Source organism: Leptonotus elevatus, chromosome 10 (assembly GCF_054856555.1).
Source record: "Leptonotus elevatus isolate MCC_2025b chromosome 10, RoL_Lele_1.0, whole genome shotgun sequence".
Taxonomy (NCBI): Eukaryota; Metazoa; Chordata; class Actinopteri; order Syngnathiformes; family Syngnathidae; genus Leptonotus; species Leptonotus elevatus.
The window spans coordinates 9490988-9517833 of NC_141248.1; the positions used below are offsets into that span (position 1 = coordinate 9490988).

Here is a 26846-nt window from a genome sequence, read left to right on the forward strand (position 1 = left end):
GATTGTAGCTGTGTAAAGTCTCCTCTGTAGAATAGTTGTTGTTGTTTTTTATTCAACATGGTGATCAAGCTTGTATCCAAAGCCAAATCCCTCCGCGTTGAATGGTAGTTGCTACGGAAGCCCAGCGGTGCAACCCCGCGGGTCCCAGCATCGCGAAAGATGTACATTGAAATGAATAGAGCCATCAAATTGACTGTCACGGAGGTAAAGTAGTAATGACTAAGGTAATGACCTAAATATTTTTAGATTTTTAATACAATAAAATGCCAGTGCAGTAATGATATAGATACAGAGAGAGGAAAAGTCAAAAGACCAGGATCATCGTTGATCTATGTAAACAGAGTAACAACAAATCCAATTTTGAGAACAGTCAAAATGACGGCTCTCTGGGAGATCTAATGTTAAAATTGCTGCATTATCTGTTTCAGGATTCATTTTAAGGTGCTTTATTAGTTTTAAATGTCTTAAGGGTCTTGGGCCATCTTATTTATCTGACCTGATTTTGCAGTAACAACCCTCGCAGCTCCTGAGGTCCTCTGGCAGTGCCCTTTTAACTGTTCCTAGGGTGAGGACCAAAATACACGGTGAGGCTGCATTTAGCCACTGTGGTCCTCACTTATGGAATAGCCTGCCTGGGCATCAGGTCCGCAGAGACTGTTGATATTTTTAAGAGGAGGCTCAAGAAGACACACTTTTTTAGTTTGGCATTTAAATGATCTTTTTTTTAACCCCTTTTATTTCGTTTTTTAGTTCCCAGTTCCTTTTATCACATTGTATTTTAGCTTTGCTTTTAGCCTTTTATTCTGTTTTCTTCTAACTTTTAACAGTTTTTATTTGGTTGTATTTTAGTGTTTAGCTCCAGTGTTTCCTCATGGGGGGGGGCCTCACACTGGGAGAGGTGGCTGGTCTTGACACCGCTCCCTGTCGTCGTAGGCCGTCATCTCCCTCAGTGTGGATTAGCTCCTCCTCGGTGTCTTTCCTCACGTGGTTTCTCTGTGCCCTGCTATGTTGTGTGTGTCGGGGGAGGGGGCGGGGTGTTATGATAATGGGCATGCTGTGGGGAGGGTTGGCTTTTCTTTTTATTGTACTTTGGATGTTTTAATTGTCCATCACCTTGACTTGCATTTTAAGGTATGAAAGGTGCTATACAGGGGTGAAATTGGCTAGAATATCTTGCCAGAACTCCCTGACATAAAGGTCGCCGCGCAGCCATATTTTTTATTTATTTTTTGGGTGGGGGGGTCAAACCTCCTCAAACCACCGAAATGCAAAGAAAACGGCGTATGGTACAGCTATTCCAATAACACACAATAAAACACAACAGGTCTTACACATGCATCATTCTGCATTACACATACTGTAACCTGATTGTAACAAGGCATACGCGAGAAACTTATTTTGATTAAAAATTCTGTTTTTTCAATGATGTGCAAAATAACAGATAACAAAAACACCGACGTGTGCACATCGACGTGACTTGTCCGATACACAGAGAAGGGAGCCGGTAGACAGAACTCCGTGGAATAAATACAGAATAGATATCGGTGGAAACGGATTACACTACACAAGCACATTGGAACAATTAAAGCACTTTATGCTACGTTCACACCAAAATAAGGGGAAGCGTACCGCTGTTGTGCTAAAAGTATTTACCCCTGTACAAAAATTGCATTCTCTGCCAAAGGATATTATAACTTTTACCACAGAGAAGGGAAGTTTCTTTGAAAAGGTTCCTTGTAAACAGATATTTAAACTTCAAACATCTGGAACACAACAGAAAAACAGTAACATTTAGTTGTCTGAGGTTTTTCTATGTAGGCTATATTTGAGATTTTCTACTGCGTGCGTGGTCCTTGAATGCACCTAGAGTCCACTGCAGCGCGAGTGCTTGCATTTATTTTGCTTCTCCGTGATAAATACTTGTTTCTTGTTTCAAAACAAAGCCCACGCATGTTTTCATGTATGTATTGAAAGACATGCGTTGTACCCGCAGGAGGGGATACAATTCTTTACTGGGTAAGTGGCTGCCCATGTTGTCCAGGTGACAACAGACAGGATGTGTGACGTCGTCCAACCCCGAAGCCGATGTGGCACATATTTCAGCCAGTCAGGCCGCAAGGCGAAATGCGAAGAAAGTTCACATTTCTCAACTTTAGGGAATATGCGGATTTTCACCACACTGTGTCCTCCCACTTCTCCAAACGCATCCTCCACGCCGCCCCACGCACTTTCGCACCCGTCCACGGTAAATTGTCTATATGCAATTGCGCCGCCTAAATGCTCCCCCCGCTTTTGGTGACTTGTTGTGTATGTAATTCTAAAGTTAGTAGATTGTTTTATTCTTGTATGGCAGTCTGGCAGGCTTTTTAAACATGGGGTTTTGACAGTTGCCATCATATTTTCGCACCGCTCTGGATCGTTACGATCCCGAATCTTTTACCGGAAAGTAGTACGAGACCGTTCCGCCCAATTTCACCCCTGGTGCTATGTAAATAAAGTCTGATTAATCGATTGATTGATGTGTTCACAGAGTATTTTTCTACAAAAATGTGCAGTGTCCACATGCAGTTGTGTATTTCATGGCTATGTTATTCGATAGAACTTTTGATATCGTATTTGAATACTAAAATATTTAAAATAGCTGCAGCCCTACATTCAACTCCCTCATTATATTGTTGTATTTTTATTATTTAATAAAATCCTTGCTTCAGGTCCCTGGGATGAACCGGCAACGAATTGCTCCTCAAAATTTCAAAGTTGCTCCTCAAATGAAATCATTAACTCGCAAAACTGCCTCTAAAAGGAAAAAAAAGTTATTTTAAGCTTTGTATCATCTCCAGGAAGGAGTGCTTTAGCTTTTTGTTCTCTTAAATTACTATAAAGGATGGCATGACACGGTCGTGTATTAGCAGTTGCCCTTTATATTATCCGCTTGAATGTTCTCCTTTCAGTCATGCAGTGGAGTTAATTAAACTAAACCAAGAGTAATAAAGAAGACAGATGACACTGGCCCCATACATGTACACCAAAGCTCTGACTACAACTGAAGGCTGCGAAGGTCAGAGCCTAACAATTGATGGAACTGTCATGCTCTCATTGTGGAAACCAACCAACAAAATCAATAGTGTCTGCATTGACTCTTCACCGGTGCTGCGTTCCAAATATGGCTGGCTGGAGAAATATTAGTGGCCTTGTCTACAAACGGCCAAACCTCAGAATCTAATCTGAACAGACCATCATTCACTTGTTGTTAATGTCATCATTTATGCTTGTCTGATAATTGGAAAATACGGAAGGCACTTATTGACTTCTTCTTGCTTGAGGAATAATAAGTACAGGGCCTGTCATCCTCGTCAATGCTTGTCATGTAATTTATTGTCAGACATAGGCACTTGTGTCAACACACTACAGGTAATACGGATTGATTGGAAAGGATTGGCATATATTGCAGCAATAGCTAGTGAGATATAGCCATGTCATTTGTTAGAAACCATTCTATTTTACCAACCATTGTCAATACAAACATAGAGCAATATTGAAAATATCATATTACAACACACAGAAAAAGAGACCACATTTTTTTTTATTTAGGCAAATTATCCACAAGTTTAGATTGACTAGCCATGTCCTGTCACATAACCAACAAAACATTTCCCTTCATAACTTCTTAAGTTTTGCACAACTGACCCCCTTCTCATTCGCATATGCATTCTGTGGTTGACATCTAGTTTTAGTTTACACCGGATGAAACATCACACATGCAGACTAAAATAAAATATCTGAACCAAACGGTCTGGACACCGAATGTATGTATATAACTCCCCTTTATATGGGGTACTGGGTTTGTTGCCTCACTATTTCATGGAAACTTTTTTGAACAATTAATAATAGGCATGTTTGATACAGCTTTTTTTCCCCTCAGACCGATACCACAGTACGTGGCAAGACCTGCATAGCCCAATATTGCATTTTTGTGTAAAATTGCACAAAATGAATGGACATTTTCTATTCTCCTAAATTCTAACTCCCTTCTTAAAAACAATTTTGTTCAAACTCTCTTCTATTTTAGGTGTAATTCCACCGTCAAGCTGTCATTAGAGTGTGCAATTTCTATATCCATAGTTAGGGCTGTGCAATTAATTGAAATTCAATTACAATTTAAATTATTACACTCCACAATTACAAAATCAGCATAATTGTAAAAAAGAAAAAAATAGATTATTAATACAAATTTTGAGTTGTTTAAATTGATTAAATTTATACAATTTCATTTTTTTTTTTTTCAAAATAACAAATTTAATAAATTGTTTGTTTAATCCCAAAACTAATTTGCATGATAGTGTTTCAAATAATTGTATTTGTCTTAATATTTTTTACGTGTAAACATTTTCTCATTTTGTACCAAAAAAAGAATCGTGATTTCAAATATTGTCAAAATAATTGTGATTACTATTTTCTACATAATCGAGCAGCCCCATCCATAGTCTATACATATGTGTGTGTTTTGTTGTTGTTGATCCTTACTTAATTATGTTTGTTATAGGCTCATTTGTACCCTATCCATCCATCCATTTATTGTCCATTTTAGTATTTGTGATTAGCACGTAATTTTAGTTTTTTTTTAACATATTTTATTGGCTGTCCATCACAATGATGTTTAAAGTGTTGTGCCTATGTCTGTTCGTCAGGGCTGGGGAGACTGGTTGAAGTATAATGCGTTATGCTGGCATTTGCAATGCATCTATGTCATTGTCTAAATTGTGAATCATAATCTGGGACATGATTTGTAATGTCAGACAAGGTTTGTGGTAACTGATGCTAATGGCTTCAGACGGGCCATAACTTTTACTTGTTGCAAGGCCATTAATCATTGTTAGACATTTCTTACTGGAAAGTAAACAGATTACAAACATATTTTGTAGAAAAATAAAAAATAATAACAAATAAAAACTCATCCTGTCCTTTCTACAGTATATGTACATTTTAATGTATGCTATTTTAGGTATCCAGTACATGCAGATTTTGCTTTAAATTTTAAATGCAAATTGTTAATTTACTGTGTATCTGAAGGCAGTAGTCAGGCCGTGTTGTATGTTGTATTTTGTACATCCCATGGCACAACAATGCTTCCTTTACTTTTTTGGGCTGGTGGGAGGCAATTGATTAAGTGAAAAGGAACGAGAGAGTTGTACTTCTGGACGCACCAGCATAAGTGGAGCTACGTCTGTCTGAATTAATACAGAGCAAATCAGTTGCTTTCAACACACTTCGCAAATCATAAAGCTTTGATGTTGGCCAAAAAACACCCAAAATGCTATTTTCTGAGTAGAGGCCGCTTGTTCTCGTCCACTTTATTTGGGTAGGCTTTTATCTAACCTTCTATCAGGCCCCCAGATGAAAGTAAGTGGTGCAGATACTCAAAAAGTGTGCTGTTGTTTGGTCTTGAACAGATTGTCTCGACAAGACTAAAAAATGTGCAGTGCTTTACGCTTTGTTTGATTGAAATTTGCCTTGTCTTTTCAATGACTGCTCGGGGAAAATGGTCTTCCGCTGTGCTGGCTAGGGAGACATGGAAGACAAGCTGGATAGGGGTACTCGAGGACCGGGGCTGAGAAACAATGCTTTAAGCCATGTCATGCTGCATCAAAGCCTTCTGTATGCTCTTGCATAACACAAAACCTTTAAAAAATAAATGAAGGAAAAATAACGTGTAAATATGTTTTTGGGAGTGAATGAGTTAATAAGAACAAAGAGAGCATAATTTGGGTGAAAAAAAGCTGGGAAGCTCCATCATCATTCAGAATAATATGGACCCAAATCACAATGCTAAAACAACAAGAGTCCAGAAGCAAAAGCTTACATTTTACGTACCAAGAGGAGACTGACAATCTCCCCAAAAACACTCACTTGTCTCATATAAGTCAAAATGTTTTCAGTCAACTGTGAAAATAAAGGAATTGCTCATTCATGTTGCAATACTTTTACATTACTTGTGTCTTTTCAGACCTGGAAAACTTCAAAACCCACAGAAGAAGTTCTGTTTCAGTCCGAGAAGGTCAAGGAGTGGTTCTCTTATGCGGCCCGCCACCACATTCAGGAGGTAAAAACTTACATTGTTGTGTTCACTTTAAACAATGCACAAACGAGTAAATGTTCTTAGTGTACACTTGGAATGTTGAGAGTATTAACAGTTAACAGTTAAATAGTTGAAGAGCTATTAATAACAATTGATGTTTATAATGAATATTCCTGATTCAGATGCATCCGCACCAGATTGTTCTCGTCAAAGAGCTTATCAAATATTAGGATTCAATGTGACATTTTTAGGAGCAGTTTGATGGATTTGTTGTGACTCTGGACTCGTCAGTGTCACAAATCTTACTTCTATCTTGAAGTCTGTGGTGTCACTTGTCTGTTATCAGATCTGATATGATGCATCCACACATGAACATGAACCCGCACATACTACACACAGTATATATGGATAATTCTACCAATTTGATACACCAAACTTGCTCAAATTACCTTTTGTTATATCTTATTATTAAATAAGAATTATTCTTTGTTAAAACACTGATCAGGATTATTTCTCAAAAGATCAATTACGCAAGATTCAATTACGCAACATTTTTTATACATTACTGGAAGTGTTTCCATTTTACGTATCACTTCTACAACATTCCCAGGAAATCACAACATCCCATCACTGGTGAGCTCATTTTACAACTGGCTAGCAGTTAACTCGTGTCCTTGGGGCGACACGTTGGTGACCCAGGATGTAGTCTCTCTCACTTTGGTATCAACAAATAAGAAAATTATAGGGCTGCGTTTAAAAAAAAAAATTGAGCCTGATATCGATTCATAAAACCATGAATCAGTTATTTTAATATCTTTTTTTCCCATAAATCATAAGAAAATAGAATTTTAAAGGCCATTTTTTGTATCTTACTGTTCAGATGAATTTAAAAGTATTATATTTATGAAAAACCTGATTTATTGCCTTTATAAGACAATTCTGAATATTTTTATTTATATGTGCAATTATTGAATTTGAATTATGAAAATATTTGCATCTCATCCTTGCTCATGTAACACTTAAATGATTATAACACATTACTTTCATTAATAAACTAAATGATTTAACCAGTTATTGCCTCTGCAAAATTTAATTTTGAATTGAATGTTTGTGGAGTTTTTATCATGTCCTTGATATTTATAAAGAATTGATGTTCCATAATTAATCAATATGGGATTGAATTGAAGCGAATCGAATTGAAAAAAAACTTAATCAAACTAAACTCTTGTGAATCAAAATCAAAATGATTGAAGAAATTACAATCGATACCTAGCCTAGGAAAAATAATGACCTACTAATGAAATAATAACCAACACCCCCTCCTCCTCTTCATTTTCAAAAATCTCATTACATTTTAATCACATTCTGTGAATGAGTGGCACATTCAAGGAAAACCTCTGCACATCCCTATTCAGGACCATATGTTTTCAGACCTTCCCGTAGTGGTGGGAAGCCCAAGGCTCTAGTGAGTTTCCACCTGCCAGAGGGAGGTCTCAACGGACACATTATGCATGGCAGGCAGCTGTCTTGGCCTCTGGATGGAGCATGTGCCCATCCATGCAGCAAGACATGTTCGGACAGAAGAAAGAGATGGAAAATGGGTGTGGATGTGGAGTGAGTGGGGCCAATTTCAAGGGAATTACTATGTTTTCCCCGCTTGTAGGAGGAAGTCGCATCTGCTGTACTGACTTATGAAGTATGAATGTATGTGGACGTCCCTGTTTTGGCTTGTTGCACTTTGTCAGTCTGTTTATTGTTATACAAATGAAAGCAATATTTTGTACTGGTATCGTTGCCTTGTGTGATTCACATGCTAAGACTAGAGTAATCATTAGATTAAAGGGAAGTCCCAATATCAGTCAGGGCAGGGGTTCTACACCTTGTGTGAGGCCTACCACGGTCAATCTGGGCCTGGGGTCTCTGGGATGACACCACAACCTGTGGCCGTGGGCTGTTATCACTTTCAGTGTGGATGAGCTCCCCTTCAGTGCTTTTTCTCACATGGTTTCTCTGTGCCTTGCCATGTCATTTACATAGTTCTCATTTCTCAAGTCAAGTGCCAGCTATTTTAAGGTGATAGTGTGCAAGATTTAGTGCCCTTTAGTGCTGAACTAATATTTAATTCATTTTAAAAGCCCACTATTGATTTTTAAAAAATATGCAAAAGAAAGTGTGTTCTATCACAGTCAGGTCCCTCGCACCCCAACCACGCGCTCCCGCCCATCCACGGAAGCGCGCAGGGCGTCTCAACTCTCTGAAATGCTTCGGAAAACTGAGACAGACATACTACACACTCGCACCCGTCGACGGGAACGCGCAACCAAGGGGCACAAAGGTGTAAGCGCAAGAACTGTAAACCCACACGTCGCAAACAGGAAACGAAACAAATCTAATGTGTGAAAACCAGGAAGTCAGAAGTCCCACCTCCTTTGTGGCATATCACCACTACTAAAAGGGGCATTCTTTTTTCTTTTCTTTTTTATATAGTTGTGAGGCAGTATAAACCACCTGATAGCTGCTCCCATGGGTTCTTAACTGTCTTGTGGATTATACAAATTCCTGTCTAAATGTCTGTTTAAATGTATTTCAAAAGTCCCAAATTGGTTATTTGTTTTTGGTCGCACCACATGATAATTCATACAATGGGCATCATTGGACACATTTATCCTTCAATGACCCATATACAATCAGTATTCAAATCAAATTTGCCCATTTTATCATCCCTAAAGGGATAGAGGTGGATTGCAAAATTCAGATTACATTAAAAGTTGCACTTCTTATTAAGAGCACACCATAAGTACTTGCCCTACCCTCATTACTTATATTTCATTCACATTTGTATTTCCTGTTTTTTTTTCTCCTAAGGATTATTTTGTCTGATTATCAAATGACACATTTTGTAATCTGTCACAATCCCTTTTGAGTCATATTCCCATGCCTGTCGGGATGTAAAAATATCACATCACTGTCACTCCATCCCCCTGCACGCTTTTGCAGGCGTGTCTCCAAAAATGTTCAGTTTTGACATCATACAGCACAGTTACCATCGTGACAGCCAGCCAGCAACATGACAGCACCATGAAATGGGATATGCTGAATTTCCAGAGAGTGACACTCTGTTGATTAGAGTTCCTAATCATGTATGAAAAGGTCACAGAGGAGTGTGAGTGGAGTGCACACACATTTCCCAGAAGAGACGTGTGAGTGACAGCCCTCCTAAATCTCCTTTTAAGCTTATTTTAACTTTACACTATACACAGTGGTGCTGTTATTGCGTTTAGAACATCTGCATGAGAACACTTGTGGGGTATGACAGGCAAACCGAGTGGGAAAATGTGAAGCTCTTCCTTAAATAGTCTCTGTTCGTACCAGCAACAACAACAAAAAACACCCGTTTGATTTTGGCTCTAACACTGAATAAACATCTGTATCCACCTTGCTGGGCTTCAATCTTATGTAATTTCTTCGGGCTGTCTGTGCTTCGAGAAAAACACAAATCCTCGAGGGACTGTGGATGTGTCATCCCAGTAGAAATGCACCTGCGCACCTGTTGTGCAAGTTTGAAAATAGCAATAGCAATCTGACAGCTTAGAACATATAAAATAGCTTTTCAAATATACAGTTGTTCTGGGAGGCATTTTTCTTATATCTGAATTTAAAAACGGATGCATATCCTTTGAATTATAAGCAAAGCTGTTCATCAAGAAAGTAGATAAAGCACAATAATATAATATAATCCATAATAGAAAGTAATAGCAATCAATGTGAAGAACCGGTGAGGATTCATGTTCCCACGCATGGCCCACTGTACTTACTGCTAAAATAATGATGAATAATGAGATTTTGTGTTTAGTCTCAACCTTAGTTACATTATTTTTCTGATGCATGCTTATGACCACAGCAACCACCTCAAAACAAACATGTTAAAAAAAGGAAACAATCTATTACCAACAGCTTTTACAGCCAAGTTGTCTAATCATACCTCTGGCTCATTTTATTTTAATTAGGGATGAAACAATTCACAAAATTCATCATGGCTCGCTCACACATTTTCAGAAAGGGGCTGTTAATAGAGGGTTTGATTGTTTCATTTTGCGCTTGATGGGTGGGCAGGCACACCAGAGACCAGCGACTATTTGTAAAGCAATCAAAAACTCAATATTATCCCAATTAAAGTCTGTTATCAATATTAAAAACTAAGAGAAATTGTGCTGGCATCATAAAATGATTCTATGAAGTACGATACGATTCCACACAGGTAGATAATGTTATATAATAATGAATTTCAAACTATATTAAACCATGTCTAAAAATAAAAAATAAAACATTGAGGAGCATATTTGCTAATCAATGTTGTCATTTGAGAAGCAACTTTGTGATTTTAAGGAGCAGTTTATTTGCATGTTAATTGCAGTGACCTGAAACAAAGGTTTAATTAAACAATAGAAATATGACAATATAGTGGAGGAGTTGTAGGGATTTCATCCATAAATATGATACTTTGCTTCTTTTTTTTGTTGCAGAAAAAGCGACATAAAAATAAAATATGTTGTTTAAAGGAGTGTAAACAGCACAAGCACTGACTTTCCTCAACTCACTTTCTGATTGGCTACAATACAATCCAACATGTTGAATATCTGATAGGGCTGCACGATAATGCAAAAACATGCAATTTGCAATATAAATGTTACAGTATTGTGATGTTTAACATGTACCTAAAGAAATTTCTTTTTTATTATCTACTGAAATAATTATATTTGTCCATGCAACAAAATGCGCATGCTCATTGTTTTCTTAATTAATTAATTAATTGTACTTAGATAATGTCCAATTATAGGATGGCGATGCTCATTTTAGTTTGCATCTGACTGGTCAAATTCAGATAAAATATATTTTTTTATTTAAGTAAAAAAAAAAAAAAGTAACTCCAGTGAGTCCTTTCGTCACATAGGCCGTGTGCCTCTCACTACTAAATTGAAATGTAATGAGGGGGACTGGCAATCTGCTGTTTCCCCTCCCACAAGGGCGTAAAAACCCTCTTTTCTCTGCGCTAGTCTAGCAAAATACCAAAAGAAAGAAAACTCCCCCCATGCGCACAGTTACGCTGTGCTTTTTAAACATATTATCATGTCTGTGAACAAGAATTTAAATGACAAAACTAGGCAAATGCAAAAGATTGTTATATATATAAAAGGTGTTCCAATCCAATTGTCTGACCTTCTGCACTTCACTTTGTGCAAATGCAGTTATATTTGTAACGGCCCAATACTTCATATCAATTGGATTTGGGGTTTTCAAGACAGAGAGCAGCCGGGTATATTTAATGTTGTGGTGTCTGGTTCATACAGTAGCAGTCTGATTTCCCCTCCAGCTGTCACAGTGGATCAGTGGCAACAAAGTGCGTCTGGCTCTGGCTCTTTCGAGGGTCTTAATGGGCAGCAAATGTGACTTTACTTTGACTTGCATTGAGGCCATAATGCCTCTGACCTCTATTTTACAATGCTCAGAGACCTTTGAGGAACACTCAAGACTGAAATCACTTTCCTTTCTTGGTGAATGTCATCTCTATTTTGGCTGCTACCTGAGGCTTTATAAACACGGTACATGCGCATCCTGTCAGGGCTTGTAAAGGAGACGGTTGACAAGAGGAGACTGGGAGCGCAGAGCAGATATGACAATGTTGTACTTGGTTACACAATGAAGCTTTTAAGCCCTTCTCCAGAGTAAGTGGAGTGTCTTGGCTTCTTTCTTTATTAATTTGAGGTTTTCCCTTTCACTTCAGAAATGGGTTAGCTCGTTCATTTGATCGATGCTATGTAGCTCATGAAAGCATAAGCCTGTGATGATACATTATGTGCCAGTTTGTACATGCAATGTTTTTTTCTCTCATTGTCATTATATTTATGTTGAGGCAATTGATCGTATTTGAATATTAATCAGCAGAAATATGTATTACCAAGCTATTATTTAATTAGTATCAATTGAATGGAATGACCAAATAAAAGCTCCTCCGCCAAGACATTTTGAATAAGCAACATTATGACAAGGAACTTAAAAATGACTCTCTCCTATGTTTTTTTTATTTTCATAAACTCTTTTTAATGGCAAATCATGCACTAGTACATCATACATATTGCATTAGAGTCACTTTATGTTGGCAGAAGGCTGTTTTGCTTTATCTTTTGGTTGTGTTGTCACACATTGTTGAGGATTTGTGGCAGATCCCCTTGGGATATTGCCAGTGGCTTGTTTTTTATGCTGGGACAGCAGCGGGAGGATTGGCGTAATAGAATCTGCATTGTGTTGAAGTTAATCACATTTGAAGAAAATCTGTTTGTTTGTTTTTTGTTTTATTGTGTGATTTTTTTTTTTTAATACCGGAGGTGTCAAATCCAGGTCCAGAAAGTAAAAACTAGTAAATGGGCTTGTTTATTTGCCAGTTGAATAGAAGCACCTGTGGCTGACTTCACTTCTGTTGGCACTGTGTGCAGCATAACGGCGAAATGCCACTTCACCATGTTTGCTTTGAACTCTTGGCTCCACTTATTGACCTCAGAGGTATAATAATTAACGTTTCCTTAATGTCTTCAGGATCTAGACAATTTAGTGATTCATAGACCAGTAGCAGAATTTTAACAATCAGTACTACTGGTGATTGGGAGCTGGTGTAAAGACTGGAGTGATATGGTCTGATCTCTTTGTTTTGGTCAGAATCCGAGCTGCAGCATCCTGAATACCTTTTTTTACATGTGCGTTTGATATATATATATATTTTGTTGCCGTTTTGATCAGTATGTGCCGTCATTGGTACAGGGAATTGGACAACAGCATACCAGACCCAAATTGTGTGAGGCTAATTTTACTGAGCGATTAGAATGAGGCCCAAAGTCGACAAGTTCAGGCCCTGTACCGAAAAACACTAAAAGAAGGAAGGAAGTTAAAAATACCAGCTATACACATCGTCCTCCAGCAGTGGCCTTCTTGATGTGTCATTTTTACACTGTAAAGTAAGGTGTGAGTTAAGTTACATCTTGTTCAGGGTCTGATTATTCAAGTAAGGCCCCTCTCTTGGAGTTGCTTCACATTATATAAAACACGTTTTATTCACTGGGACTTTGTGTTGAGGACATAATTCTTTTGACCTAAATTTTCTAATACTCAGAAGCCTCTAAGGAGCACTCAAGACTGAATCACTCATTTACTATTCCGCTAGTGCTTTCGAATATTATCACCATATATACATACTATCTGAGTGTCTGAAAACACAAGACATTACAATCTGTCCAGTCTTCTTTGAATCTGCAATTTGACAAATCAGTGTGAGATTCACTGAGTGAGGGGAGAGTTTGATTGCCCACCTTGCTCATGCTCTGAATATTCAGGAGGCTTCTCTTTTGAAGTTGGTCCTTCAAAAGAGAAGCTGGTCTTGTGTAAAGTGAGGTTAGCTTAAGATTGAAGGACCCATCAAAGCTCTTTGGCGACCACACAGTAATCATTCTGAGAGGCATCAATGAGTTTCAATCACATTTCTAAAAGCATTTTATAACATAGGACATACGGTGGATTTAAAGTGTCTACACAACACTGTGCAAATGCCAGGTTTTTGTGATATTAAAGAAAATGAAAACAAGCTACGTATATAGTTTTATACCATTGTCGACCATTGTAATATGATAACAAGGATGCAAAAAATGTACCCCAAGGCACAATTCACAGGTTTTAAAAATGAAACGAGTGTTCAATAGGGATCCCAAAACACCAACTAATGATGGTCAAATGAAACCGATACCTCGAAGCTTGTTTCCGACTTGAATATATACAGTACCGACCTGAATCACCCAACTTCAAAATGGTGCTTTGGAGCTTGAATCTTTCTGCAACTATCACGTTACCGATGACATTCAAAGCTTCAAGACGCTTTAGTGGCTGTCGTGACCAGTCAAAAGCGACGTTTGGGGCCATTTGAGTGTCTTCCAGCTTGTGAACCATGCATATATCCAGAAGCTAGAAAAAGCATGAAGTGGAGCAGCCTAAAACCTATTGTGGAGATTTTTAAGAAAAATAAAACTTCTAAATACATCCCTGCCCTGTGTCCTTTTGTAAAAGTACTCTCATTTATAATAACAATGCACACGTCCAACATGTCTATTTTGTTTATGAAAAAACTTAAATTAAATGAATAGTCTACTGTAAATAATAGATTGCTCTGTATCATAACTATTTTGACTTTTATTGCTGAAAGATAAGAGTGTGTAAATGTTTCACTCTCTAGTGAGATATGTCACTTTTATGTCTTTCACCTGCTAACCCCCCCAATAAATAAGTAAATAAATAAATAAACTCTTGGTAACAGGTACAAACAGTCTCACTAATTACACAGGCAAGTGCATGGACAAGAAAACCTGACAAAGGGATAGACGCAGACTATTTATGCATTGGTGAATGGGACACAGGTGGGGCCAATTAGCATAATGAGGAGACAAAAGGGCAGGAAGTAAAGCATTTGAAACAAAAGGAAACAATTACTACAAAATACAAGTAGCCATTGAAAACAGGATTAATTAAAAAAAATGAGAACTTAACATAAATGACAAGTCATTTAACTTGTACAACTCATTTCATAAAAGTATTTTTTATAACACTGCTAATCACCAAACGAACACCATACGACCAGTGAAAAATGGTGGTGGCAGCATCATGCTGTTTTCTTCAGCTGGAACTGCATGGGGCCTTAATCAAGGCGGAGAGAATCCTGAACAACTGCAAACACAAGTCAGTATTAGCACAAATACTGCAGGCTTCTGCTATAAGCTAACTGCTAGAACACCCTGAACTTTATTTGGGGTTAATCACTGGCACTTTAAATGTTAGCAGGTACTGTATGTGCTCACTCCACTTTATTCTGAACACAGCCACAATCCTTCCAAATTAAAAGCATGGATTTCAAAACAAGATATAATTAAACATCACACACTAAACAGCTTGAGGAATTCTTAACATGCAAGATATTACTAAATTACTTTTACTACTATTGTATTGAATTGAATTATTTGCACTTCACTGTATTCCTTAATTGTGATTGGGACTTTTATTTTTCCTGGCCACTTGATTATTTGTTTGATTATACTTATCTATTATTATTTTTTCAAATTAATTGATAATAAACAAATTGAAAAAAATATAATTGCCATTAATTTCAAGCAATTTTAAGGAAATTTGCTATAATTGGAATATATAGGTATTTAATCGCAAAGTTTTACCTTCCCTCTCAAAAAAATTTGTTTAAATGATGGTTATACTGTAGGCTTGTAGGTCACATTAATAGTGGAAAAAGTTTTGAAATTATTTATCTTGTCCTCATGTTTTGTATCGCAAAACCCTGGCAATTTAACACAGGTGTGTAGACTTTGTCTACTATACATATCACTTTAATACCATAATCAAGTATATGTTTAATATCAAGGAAACCATTTTGACCTGTATTTAAAAAATACTTCAGCTTTACTATTTTTCCTTTGTACTAAAACTGCACACAATGCTTCAGTTCATTTTCCCAGTGGCTTTTTTTTTATTTATTATTATTATTATTATTATTATTAATTTATTTTTTTAAATGTATGCTTTTGTTGATAAAGAGGTCCTGTTTTTTATATACAAAAAAAGAATAAAAAATGCACTGAAGCAAGATTATGTTTGAGATATCGTGTTTGTCTCTTTGTGGTACACTGACGTACATGTTGTGCCATGTATTCATGTGGGAGCAAGGGCAGGCGCAACCTTGGTCCAACACACTGGAGAGAAAAACATCCACACACAACATCATCCTGCCTTCAAATTTATTTCATTCATCCCAACGGACATCTGCTTCATCATCACTCTTGTGTTCTTCTGCTCATGCACTACAGCCAAACCATAATCCCTAGGCCCAAATGATGAGGATCAGCATCTTACCTGTACAATGGGTGTACGCTTTTGCTGCCTGAGGTGTTGCATCATGCTGCGATAAATGGTCACTCATATGGGAGATGACAAAGGAAAAACGCACCGCATGACTGCTTGTGTAATTGCTATTGCACTAAAAAGTAGTAAGGTTTTATTAAGACCTGCAGTGTAAATAGGACATATAGCTGTCAATTACACAAGTCAAATAAGTGTGTGGCAGCAGATTGCAAGTTATTACTAACATTTGATGATTCATGACATCGCATTTGGGGAAAATGACATCTAGATTTTATCCCTGTGAATGCATACATTATGTACTGTATGTTTATCATTATTATCATATTGTTGTCTTCAGGTAACATAAGTTGAAAGTCAAACAACAACACCAAGAGAAAGAGACGTTCAATTATACTATGGTTATATTTTCATAAGGATTTGACTCCCCTTGTTTTGCAAATGTGCAGAAAAAGGATATATAACAATAATAATAATAATAATAATAATAATAATAACAGTTTCTTAATGTAATCATCTAAAAAAGTAGGTCATTAATTAGTATTATTATTTTTGCTGTGTGCCATGTGAAACAGTAATTCAGTGCATTGGAGCTATATTTGTTTCTGATTTGTGTCCCTCTTAAAATATAATCACCCGATCTGCTGTGCGACTCATGGAGGCCTAATGGTGCAGAAAACTGCATTGACTTAATGCATTCAAATGACAAATATTATGCAGTATGTGCAAATCATTCACAAGATGTTGAATATAGAATGACAGAGGGTAAGTGTGCCGGAATCGCAAATCAAAGTCATGTAAATAAGAAAGCCATTAAGTGCAGTTATTGCTGACAAATTCATGTTGAAAAATGATCATTATCTATGAGGATTCATTGTTGTTGTTTGCAACCATGCTTTTGTTCTTATACACTGAAGTGCTACAAGTAACGTAAAATTAATATAATTAGGCACTGCCAATGTTTATTTTTTTTACATAAAGCGGAAGAGAAACACAAATAAAATCTAAGACTGCTTCTTCAAAAATATGACACATCTTGGCCCATAGTGTATTTTTAGTTGTTTTCTCCTAAACATTTACAAAATAAAATAAATGAAATGAAATAAGAACCATAAGGGTTTTTTTTTTCAGACTGAAGCAGCTTGTTGTGCTTGGCTTGTCACCCTGACGCAACCTGCATGTCTGAAAAAGCCACCCAAACGGTGCTGGGCCTTCATTAATGTCACATAAACCAGGGCGCTTTCATATTATATGGCATTCCACTCACTGCACTAGAGAAGCAAAGAGATGTAGTTGCCAGGGAGACAGCTATTGGTGAAGATCAGGCGACGTCTGTATTTCACAAAGTTTTTGTTTTGCAAGTAAATGTAACCTAGTAACAGGTACACATACACAACGTTGAAACAAATAGCAATATTCAATGAATTATAATACAGTTCAGAATTTTCAAAGAACTCTGAATGAGTTTGCGTTGTCCGCAGTGTCTACAGCCGGTGGTCTTGTGGAAAGCGCCATCAAAAAAATACTTAATATCATTTGTAAAATTGCACCTGTTAAAACTAATCATGTAGAGAAATAAAAGGCTCCCTGGAGAAATTATGTGGCTGTCGAACGGTTAAAGCTAAAGTGCCGCCAGGCAGAGAGACGATGGAGAAAAACAAAAATTAAGTTTCACAATGACATCTATGAAGAAAAACGGAATGAATATAACCAAGCAATTCAACAAGTCAGACAGTCTTTGGTCTCTGAAATCACAAATGAAAATATTCATGATATTAGTTATACACAATATATCACCCATTAGAAATGTTGTATGAAGAATGCCTCATTCTTCAATAAATCACTGCCATCTACAGTATGTCACGAGATCCAAGAACAAATCTGTCCTGTCCTGTCAGAACTGGACTTGTGCCGTGGCAGACTTTGATTGCTGAGATCTAACAGAACTTGAAGACATATTATTTGGCCAGCTCGGGTCCTCCACCTGCTGCTTCCTTTCTTCTGAACTTTCTTTTTTTGTTTAACAGTTTTTAACTACATAGCACTGGAGGTCTTAGATGTCATTATCGAGTCTCTTCAGACAGGTACATTTCCCACATGCGGCTGTCTTCAAACCACTCTTTGAAAAGAATCATTTCCATCCAAGTGCCATTGCCAATTAAAGGCCCAGCTCCAACTTACCATTCCTCAGCAAAATAGTCAGCTAAACAACTCAAACAAAATGCCCTTCTTAGATACCGGTATATATTGGCCTTGTTTTCGCCCTCACCATGCTGCATACATCATTATTTACAAGAGTGAATGACCTTAAAAACACATGTAGACTCAAAAATGTTTTCCATTTTTGTATTGCTTGACCTCAGTGCCACTTTTTAGTGCGCGATTCATTACCGCCCCTTACTTGGAAAGCCTGTACTGGGGACATTCCAGTCGCAACAAAGCAGACATGTCCATGTCAAAATTTAGCAGTAATCAATTTAATAATAATGCATGTATTTGTAGAGACTGGAGTCAAGTTGTATTTTACAATTTTAAAAATGGGCAGAATTTCACTAGTTACTTCATTTAATTTGAATTTCATCTTTATTTTTGTTTCAGGCAATAACAGAACACACAGTCAGTGTCAAGTTCCACAAGAAGAAAAAAACAACAAAAAAAGAGAGAGAGAGAGAGAGAAAGGCCTGAAAGGGAGTGGGAAGAAGAACATTTATTTAATCCCACCCCCATCTCTCATTAAAAATTCCAAGCTACTCTGCTACTTAACCTTAAGACTCAATAATAAACAAGTACTCAGAGAGCAATAAATATTAAATAACCAGGGAAAAAAATTATTGAGAATACAAATGATTTAGCATGGTGGCATTACCATAGGAAACAATAAGTGTTACGATTTTAACAACACAAATACACAAATGTGGGAAGTAAACGATACTAGCACTGGTAGGACAGCATACACCAGAAATGGTAATACATCATATACCAACAATGGAAATAAACAATATACCGATAATTGTAAAGAATTAGCAAGCACATATTTACACAGACAGAAAGCACTGATGTCATCTTAACACAAAGAATTCTCAATGTATTGTGACCAGATCATTTGTTTAAATAACAGTTTCAATCTACAAAGGATTTTGCATTGTTTATGTTGTAAACAAAATTATTCCATAATTGAACACCACAAACAGACACACAAAGGTTAGGGTTTTAGAAATGTTTTAGGTTACATGTCTGACGTGGGGTTTCCAAGACAATTTACTATTAATTATTACTCCCAAGAATTTATTTTCAATCACACTTTCAATTGGCACACCATCAATATTTATTTGTACCCAGGATCCATTTTTCGATTAACAAACCGCATTGCTTTAGTTTTGCTTATATTTAAGGATAATTTATTTATGTCCATCCATATTTTTCAATATGCATAGTTCGTGGTTCATTGCAGTTATGAGCTCATTATAATTATCACTACTATAAAAAAAATATTGGCATCATTAGCAAAACAAATAAATTTTAGTACTTGGGATACATTAAAGATATCATTAATATACAAATTAAAGAGTTTTGGCCCCAACACAGACCCGTGTTGGACCCCAGAAGAAATATTAAGTTTATTAAATGTATATTCCCCTATTTTGACATATTGGGCCCTATCCTTTAAATAACTTTTTAGCCATTGTCCAGCCACTCCCCGAATTCCATATTTTTCAAGCTTACTTCACGTTAAAGATTAGATAGCTCTTCATATGAAAAGAAAAATGCACTGAGCTGTCACCAGCAGCTTACATATCCAATTATGCCATCTAGTGGCAGAAAATGACCTCAACACAAATCAATATCACACTCGTTTTTTTACAGTACAGTACATCTTTTTGAACTGATGTTACAAATTATTATGAAGTTACTGTATCAATTACAAAAAAATGCAGCCATATTTCTATTCGTTTAACATGTTTCCATCTTTATGTTAACAAGAGTATGAAAACTTCGAAAATATATTTTATTATACATTTTATTGTACATTTAGAACAGATATAAAATTTGCAAATGATCGTGAGTTTAACTAATGAAGTCATGCGATTAATTACGATTAAATATTGCAATCGCCTGACACCCCTAATTATGAATAATGTTTATGTACTGTATTCTGTTATTACCACTGAATCATCCAGAATATTTCTTTATATTAACAGATCTGGAATTCTCTTGGATTTTCAACGAGTACCCATCGTTTGTGAAGCAGGATACTCGTCGCTTCATCTCGCAGGAGACTGGGAATCTCTACATCGCTAAAGTAGAGCCCTCTGACGTGGGCAACTACACCTGTGTCATTACCCACCCTGTCACAAAGACTCGAGTCCAGGGCCCACTCACCCCACTTGTGCTCCGTAATGATGGTAAGATGCACTTGCTAAAACACTCTGACTCACTTATACATGCAGGTACACTTTCTGATATCCTGTTCATTTTATGTGGTTTGGTAAACACATTAAGGATGGTATGTACTTGAATCACTTCGTTAGATTGTATTAATGGACTTTGCACATAATTTCCCGCGCTGACAAAAGCGGCTCAGTCTTTTCCAATTTTGTGTCATTCTACACATAGTGTTTATGCCGCTAGCCCAAACTAACCTTATCAGATGTACATCATCTTTGTAAGACTGTATACAGATCACCGAGCAGCATCATAGAGAAGGGCTTTAAGATGTATGCCCTCTCTTACACCCATGGACATTAAGGTATTAAGTCAATATTCTTTAGGAATAATGCTCATAAACAATCTCGTTCAGTGATAGAATATGCGTGTAGTACTGTAGTAATGTTAGTATGAACGCTCCCAGTTATTTATGCAGAAACATCCAAATCTAAAGGCTCATTTATCGCTACAGAAAAAGGAATACATTGATTGAGGATCTGAAGGGGGTCACAAACTTGTGATCAGTTAAAATGAAGTTTCAAGTCAACCTTGAGGAATGTCAAGTAATCCTTAACCTTCATTGGATTGTTTTTGTTGAAAGAAAGAAGTGGGAATGCAAATTAACGTAAAAGGTTACAGTGATAATAATTTCCTCGCTTATTTTCGAATGTCCTTTAACATGTGAATCGGACGCACGGGTTGGCCTTATCAAGGCACTCCAGAGAAAAGGTCATTTTCAGCAAGCAATGCTAATTTTCCTTGTCATAAAAAAAAAACTTTTTTTTTTCACAGTTCAGTGTCATTTTGACATTTTGATGGGTTTATTCACGGATAACTATTCATATGTCTTATTAAATGTCATGTATATAGTAAGATATGAACATATTACATTGAATATTACAATAACGTCAACGAATATTATATTAATTAATTATTATTCTGGTGCCTGAAAGGTGCAACTCCACTGGTTGGAAATTTCAGAAATGATGCCTTCAAAGATGGAATGGTGTGACACTAATACGAAACATTTCCAATTTCAAGTATCTGAAACCTATGGAATTACCAGGATTCCTGCAATTGCCATAAAATGTAAAGATCCTCATTTAAGTCATAACAATAGACAAACACAGTTAAACCAATACCACAAAAACAATTACAGTTTTCCATGTTTATACTTAACACAGTAACATCACAATGTAAGATGAAAAAAATTGTGAACCTTTAGATGGAATCACCGATTGATCCTCTGGCAGCAATAAAGATTTGATAGTCAGGAGGAATTTCAGCCCACTTCTCTTTACAAAACACTTAAAGTTGTGCAATATGTTTAGTGTGAATTGCTCGCTTGAGGTCATACTTGATTTCTCAATCAAGTTTAAATCAGGACTGTGACTGAACCGCTTTGTTTCTTCTGTTGAAGCCATTTATTGTTGCCGTACTTTGAGGCTTTGGGTGTTTGTTCTGTTGCATGTTAAGCTTAAAATGGCAGAAAGACACTCTTAAGTTTTCTTGCCGAGAAAATATCTCGATAAACTTGTACATTCATTTTCCCGTCGATAATAACTGTGCTTCTGCACCCTGAGGCAAAGCAGCGCTTCCAAAGCATGATGCCGCCTCCTTCGTACCATCATAGTTTAGATGAGGTTTTAATGGTGGTGTTATTTTTCAACACATAGCGTTCCTTCGACTTAACTTTGGATTGCTCTGTCCACACAATAGTTTTCCAGTAGCACTGTGAAGCATCTCTCACCATTTACATATTACAGCGGCAGTTCTTAAGAGATTTGGCATGGAAGTTGAATTTGTCGTTTCTGGGTCCATTTTGCTACCATAATCATGTTGCTCATCAATTAGAGAGCACGTCCTTGCAGAAGTCATAAAAGTCCAAGCCACGAAATTACCGCCATTACACAGTTTCAATGATGACCTTTGTGGATCTGGATCAGGTCCCTTTTCACAAAGCTTTATCCTTTTCATCGCTTTGGCAAAGTTCAATATCAGTCTCTCATCAGACTACAAAAACGTCCCGTTTTTTTTTCTTTTTTTCTATGTCCACACTCCAAGGGTTGTTGCTGATGTCACCTACCCGATATATTTTTGTTTTTTTGCATTTGTGCCTTTCTTTACAGCTTTCCAAATGTAGTTAATGGCTGTTGTTTCCCTTAGTCTACCCATTCGTCTGGTAGTAGTTGGTAGTTTTTGGTGGTGTTTGTTTTGTGTTTGTTAACAGTATAACGTAGTCTTCACAGGCAAATCTCAAATCTAAAAGAGTGCTGTTTTTAAATTTGTTTTGGTGCCATTTGTTTTAATAATTAATTAAATAGACCACACTTTGACAACAATACACACCTGTTTTAGTACTTTTGCTGACATGAAAAATGAATGGTTATGAACAAAAGATGCTGTCTTCTAAGTTGTGCATCCATTTTTGTATAAATGCATGGAATAACATGTTGCTCTCTTGTCTATCGTTATTGTTTTATGTCAACCCAAATATTTTTACTCTACAGCAAATAAAGTATTTGGTGTCACTGTTTGACTACTTTTTGAGTGGCGTGTATCCACTTAACAGCTTAATGCAAACATAAGTGGCACCATTCCAAATAATGAGGTCATATCTAGGACTATGACCAAATACAGTCTGGTATTCATCCAGAATCAATGATAAAAAGTTTAATATGCTTTATCACAAATAAATCAATTATATTGGATGATGTGATCTACGGATTCATTTATCTTGCAATTCTATTTTCCCTTTCCCTTCCTGTTGCCCTGCGTTTTAATTTCATTTTTGTCTGATGCTTTGCTGCAGGCCACACAACAAAAACAATCCCGATGTTACAGGGACATGGTTAGTGAGTTCATTTAACTGCTAAAGGTTATGGTATGAGACAATTACCTGCACACTTCTACCTGTCTGCTCGAACGTGGATGATTGTGCTGTGGTTACATTCCACTCTGAGACGTCTGCGATAGGGATCTAAATTAGCTTTCATAGTCACTCAGGGAGCCATCCTGATAGCACGTCTCACCAAATCAACAACACAAAATTGGCTTGTTTCCTCCATTTCTATGGCTATTTGTGCACAAGGACTTTGAATTACAGCATTCAGGAGGGTGTATTCTTACACGCCTGAATGGAAGTAGCTTAAAATATTGGATCCATATTTGGCTGGGCTATTTTGTAATGAGGCAGACGTTCTGAGTCTTGGACTTAAAAGCAGACCACAAGGATTGAATAGTTACGCAAAGCTTTACTGAACTGAAGGAACCCGTAAATGTGATACACACAAACACTAACTACTAATGGCATGCAAAGCGACAGCCGTTAAGATGCCTTGCAGAGAGGCCTTTGTCTCTCAACAAGTCATTGGGTGGAAACTCCCTCATTAATATTTCATTCAGTTGTAATTAGTAGCTCCCTGTAAAGCAGTGCTTCTCTACTATTTTAGTTTACACCCCCGAGCCCCCCCCCAAGAAAGAAAAAAAATGGCACGCCCCCACCCCCTTAATGCTCCGCCGCGACTATAAATAGTATCATTTGTCTATTAAATTGCTGTAAGTACACCTGTGAAAGCAGCTTCAGTAATACTGCTTGCGCACTCTCTGAAAATGAAACCAGCACTTTCACCTACTGTAGTAGATGTGCAATTACATAAATAAATATTTTAAAAAACGTTTGGCAAAAAAGGACAGCGCTGTTTGTGGTAGGTATTGTCGTAATTCGTAAACCACCTCCTCCAACTCTTAACCTTCACGTAGATGGCCTCTCTCACTCTTTCAAACAGTCTGGCTTCACCATCAAGCATACGTGCATTTTTGTCTTAAAAATAGCGTTCCTTCTAATTGAGATGTAGGTCTGAGTCTGTCGCTGAGTCTCTCATGACCTGAAGAATCAGCACATCTGGGTTGTGCCATGCTTCTGCTCAATGGTCACCCCAATATGCAAGGTGTACAGTATCTGTGCATTCCTCACTGCACTTGACTGCAAACACCAGATTGCTTTTCTGAGTATGGGGTGTCTGGTCTTGGGTTATACCAATCTTTGTTACCAGATTTGAAATACACCGGAATGTTGTGTTAGTTGCATATCCTCCTGAGTTTCTCAGACAGACCTGAAAATAAGGACTGAGAAGATTGTTGCTTTACAAGAACGAACTGTTCTGGTGAAGAAGGAGCTGAGCCGAAAGGCAAAGCTCTCGATTCACAGGTCGACCTACGAACCTACCTTTACCTATGGGCACGACATACAGCTTGTGACTGAAAAAACAAGATCAAAGATACAAGCGGCCAAAATGAGTTTCCGCCGCAGGGTTTCTGAGCTCTCCCTTAGAGAGAGAGTGAGAAGCTCGGTCATCCGGGAGGAACTTAGAGTCAAGCCGCTGCTCCTCCACAGGAGCCAGCTGAGGTGGCGCGGGCATCTGCTTCAGATGCCTCCTGAACGCCTCCCTGGTGTGGTGTTCTGGGTATGTCCCACTGGCGGAAGACCCAGGACACATTGGATAGACTATGTCTCTCGACTGGCCTGGGAACATCTTGGGACCGGAGAGATGAAGTGGCTAGGGAGAGGGAAGTCTGGGCTTCTCTCCTAAAGCTGCTGTCCCTGTAACCCGACACTAGATAAGCGGTAGAAAAGATGGATGGATGGAAGATTGTTGCTTCTGCTTCTCTTTTCCCACTCACCAACCTTGCTCTTTTACTTACTGGAGGTAAATATGATTTTCACAAATGCAAGGCGAGGCAAGTTTATTTGTATAGCACATTTCGTACTCACGGCAACTCAATGTGCTTTACACAAGGAAGGACAACACCAATAAGCATCCAAAAAAAAACAGTAGTTAACAACATTCAGAGCAAAACGTAAACAAAAGTAGGTTACAAAATGTACTAAAAGAACATACATTGACAATGTTAAAACATTAGACAGCAAACTTTAAAAACATTTAGCGTAAGGAAGTTTAAAAAATTTAATAAATAAATAAAAGGGAAAAAAACATAATTTAAACATGTTTAAAAGACCTTAATCAAAGGTATGTGGGAAAAAAAGCACCGTTTTTAACCTGGATTTAAAAGCATTTACTCTCCGTGCTGACTTCACTTACTTCGAACTCTGGGTTCCACTAGTTGGCCCAAGTCTGTAGATCTCAGAGCCCTACTAGGTTTGTATTCAATCAAAGAAGGATCAGATCAGATGGGGTAACCACAGGTTGTGAGGGCCTCTCTCAAGTGCCGATGTGCTTTTTCTTTGGCCTGTGAGCTGGTTGGCACATTATCAGCTCTGTGTTGTAGGGTTCTGATAACGCCTAGTTTGTGCTCCAGTGGGTGGTGTGAATCAAAGAGATAGTTGGTCATTATGGGTATATTTTTTGTAAACACCAACACAGATGTAATTATTTTAAAAATGAAAATGGGGAAACTTTGATGACAATGGATAGATGGATAGTTGGATAGCTGGATGGATAGATTAGAGAAAAAGAAAAAGAAGAAGAAGAAGATTTGATCGGGAACATAGACTTTAGTGGCACACACGATAGATAGATAGATAGATAGATAGATAGATAGATAGATAGATAGATAGATAGATAGATAGATAGATAGATAGATAGATAGATAGATAGATAGATAGATAGATAGATAGATAGATAGATGGATAGATGGATAGATGGATAGATGGATAGATAGATAGATAGATAGATAGATAGATAGATAGATAGATAGTGTTGGAATGACACTCTTTGCCTTCCGCGTGTTCGTTTTCTTTCGGGTAGTGAGAATGTTGGTTATCCGAATGCAGGCTGGAGATCGGTGAACAGTCACTTCGAAGCTTTATTTTACAGAATATTCCGGACACAAGCAAGTTTACAGACAAATGGCTGCAGTCCTCTCGCAAGTGCCAAGATTGCTGACAATTGCAATATTCTTATACTAGCAAGAAGGGCGGTACCACCAAACCCCTCCCCCTCCCCTTCCTCCCCACCCCCGCCCCCAGCCAAGACAGACTTTTACAGCATTCAATACACATTGACAGATGGCCTTTTGATGTGGAAATATAGTAGGTCTCAGACCTGACGTCACCTAGCATGAGATAAGACTTACAAAGAAATAATTTTAACACATTTGCTTCAACCCCAGACAGATGGCTCATTGGTGTGTGAATAGAGGAAGCTCTTCAGACATTCCGTCACCTGGAGACATTATTCAAACACTCACCAAGCTTTACTGAGGAAATTAAAACAGTTATGACTAAATCTAAACAGTTATAACTAAATCTGGGCAGAAGACCCTCAACAATAGATAGATAGATAGATAGATAGATAGATAGATAGATAGATAGATAGATAGATAGATAGATAGATAGATAGATAGATAGATAGATGGATAGATGGAT

The 26846-nt window shown here is 37.4% G+C and overlaps 1 protein-coding gene across 2 annotated transcripts in view; it reads left to right on the plus strand.

Annotated features, from left to right (window-relative positions):
• Window positions 1-26846, plus strand: part of LOC147166959 (contactin-4-like) — a 141329-nt gene that overhangs the window by 41234 nt on the left and 73249 nt on the right. For both annotated transcript variants that reach the window (XM_086087419.1, XM_086087420.1), the window contains exons 5-6: window positions 6005-6100; window positions 20233-20436. In XM_086087419.1, the coding sequence (XP_085943545.1) occupies window positions 6005-6100; window positions 20233-20436 (300 nt within the window). The remainder of the gene's footprint in view (window positions 1-6004; window positions 6101-20232; window positions 20437-26846) is intronic.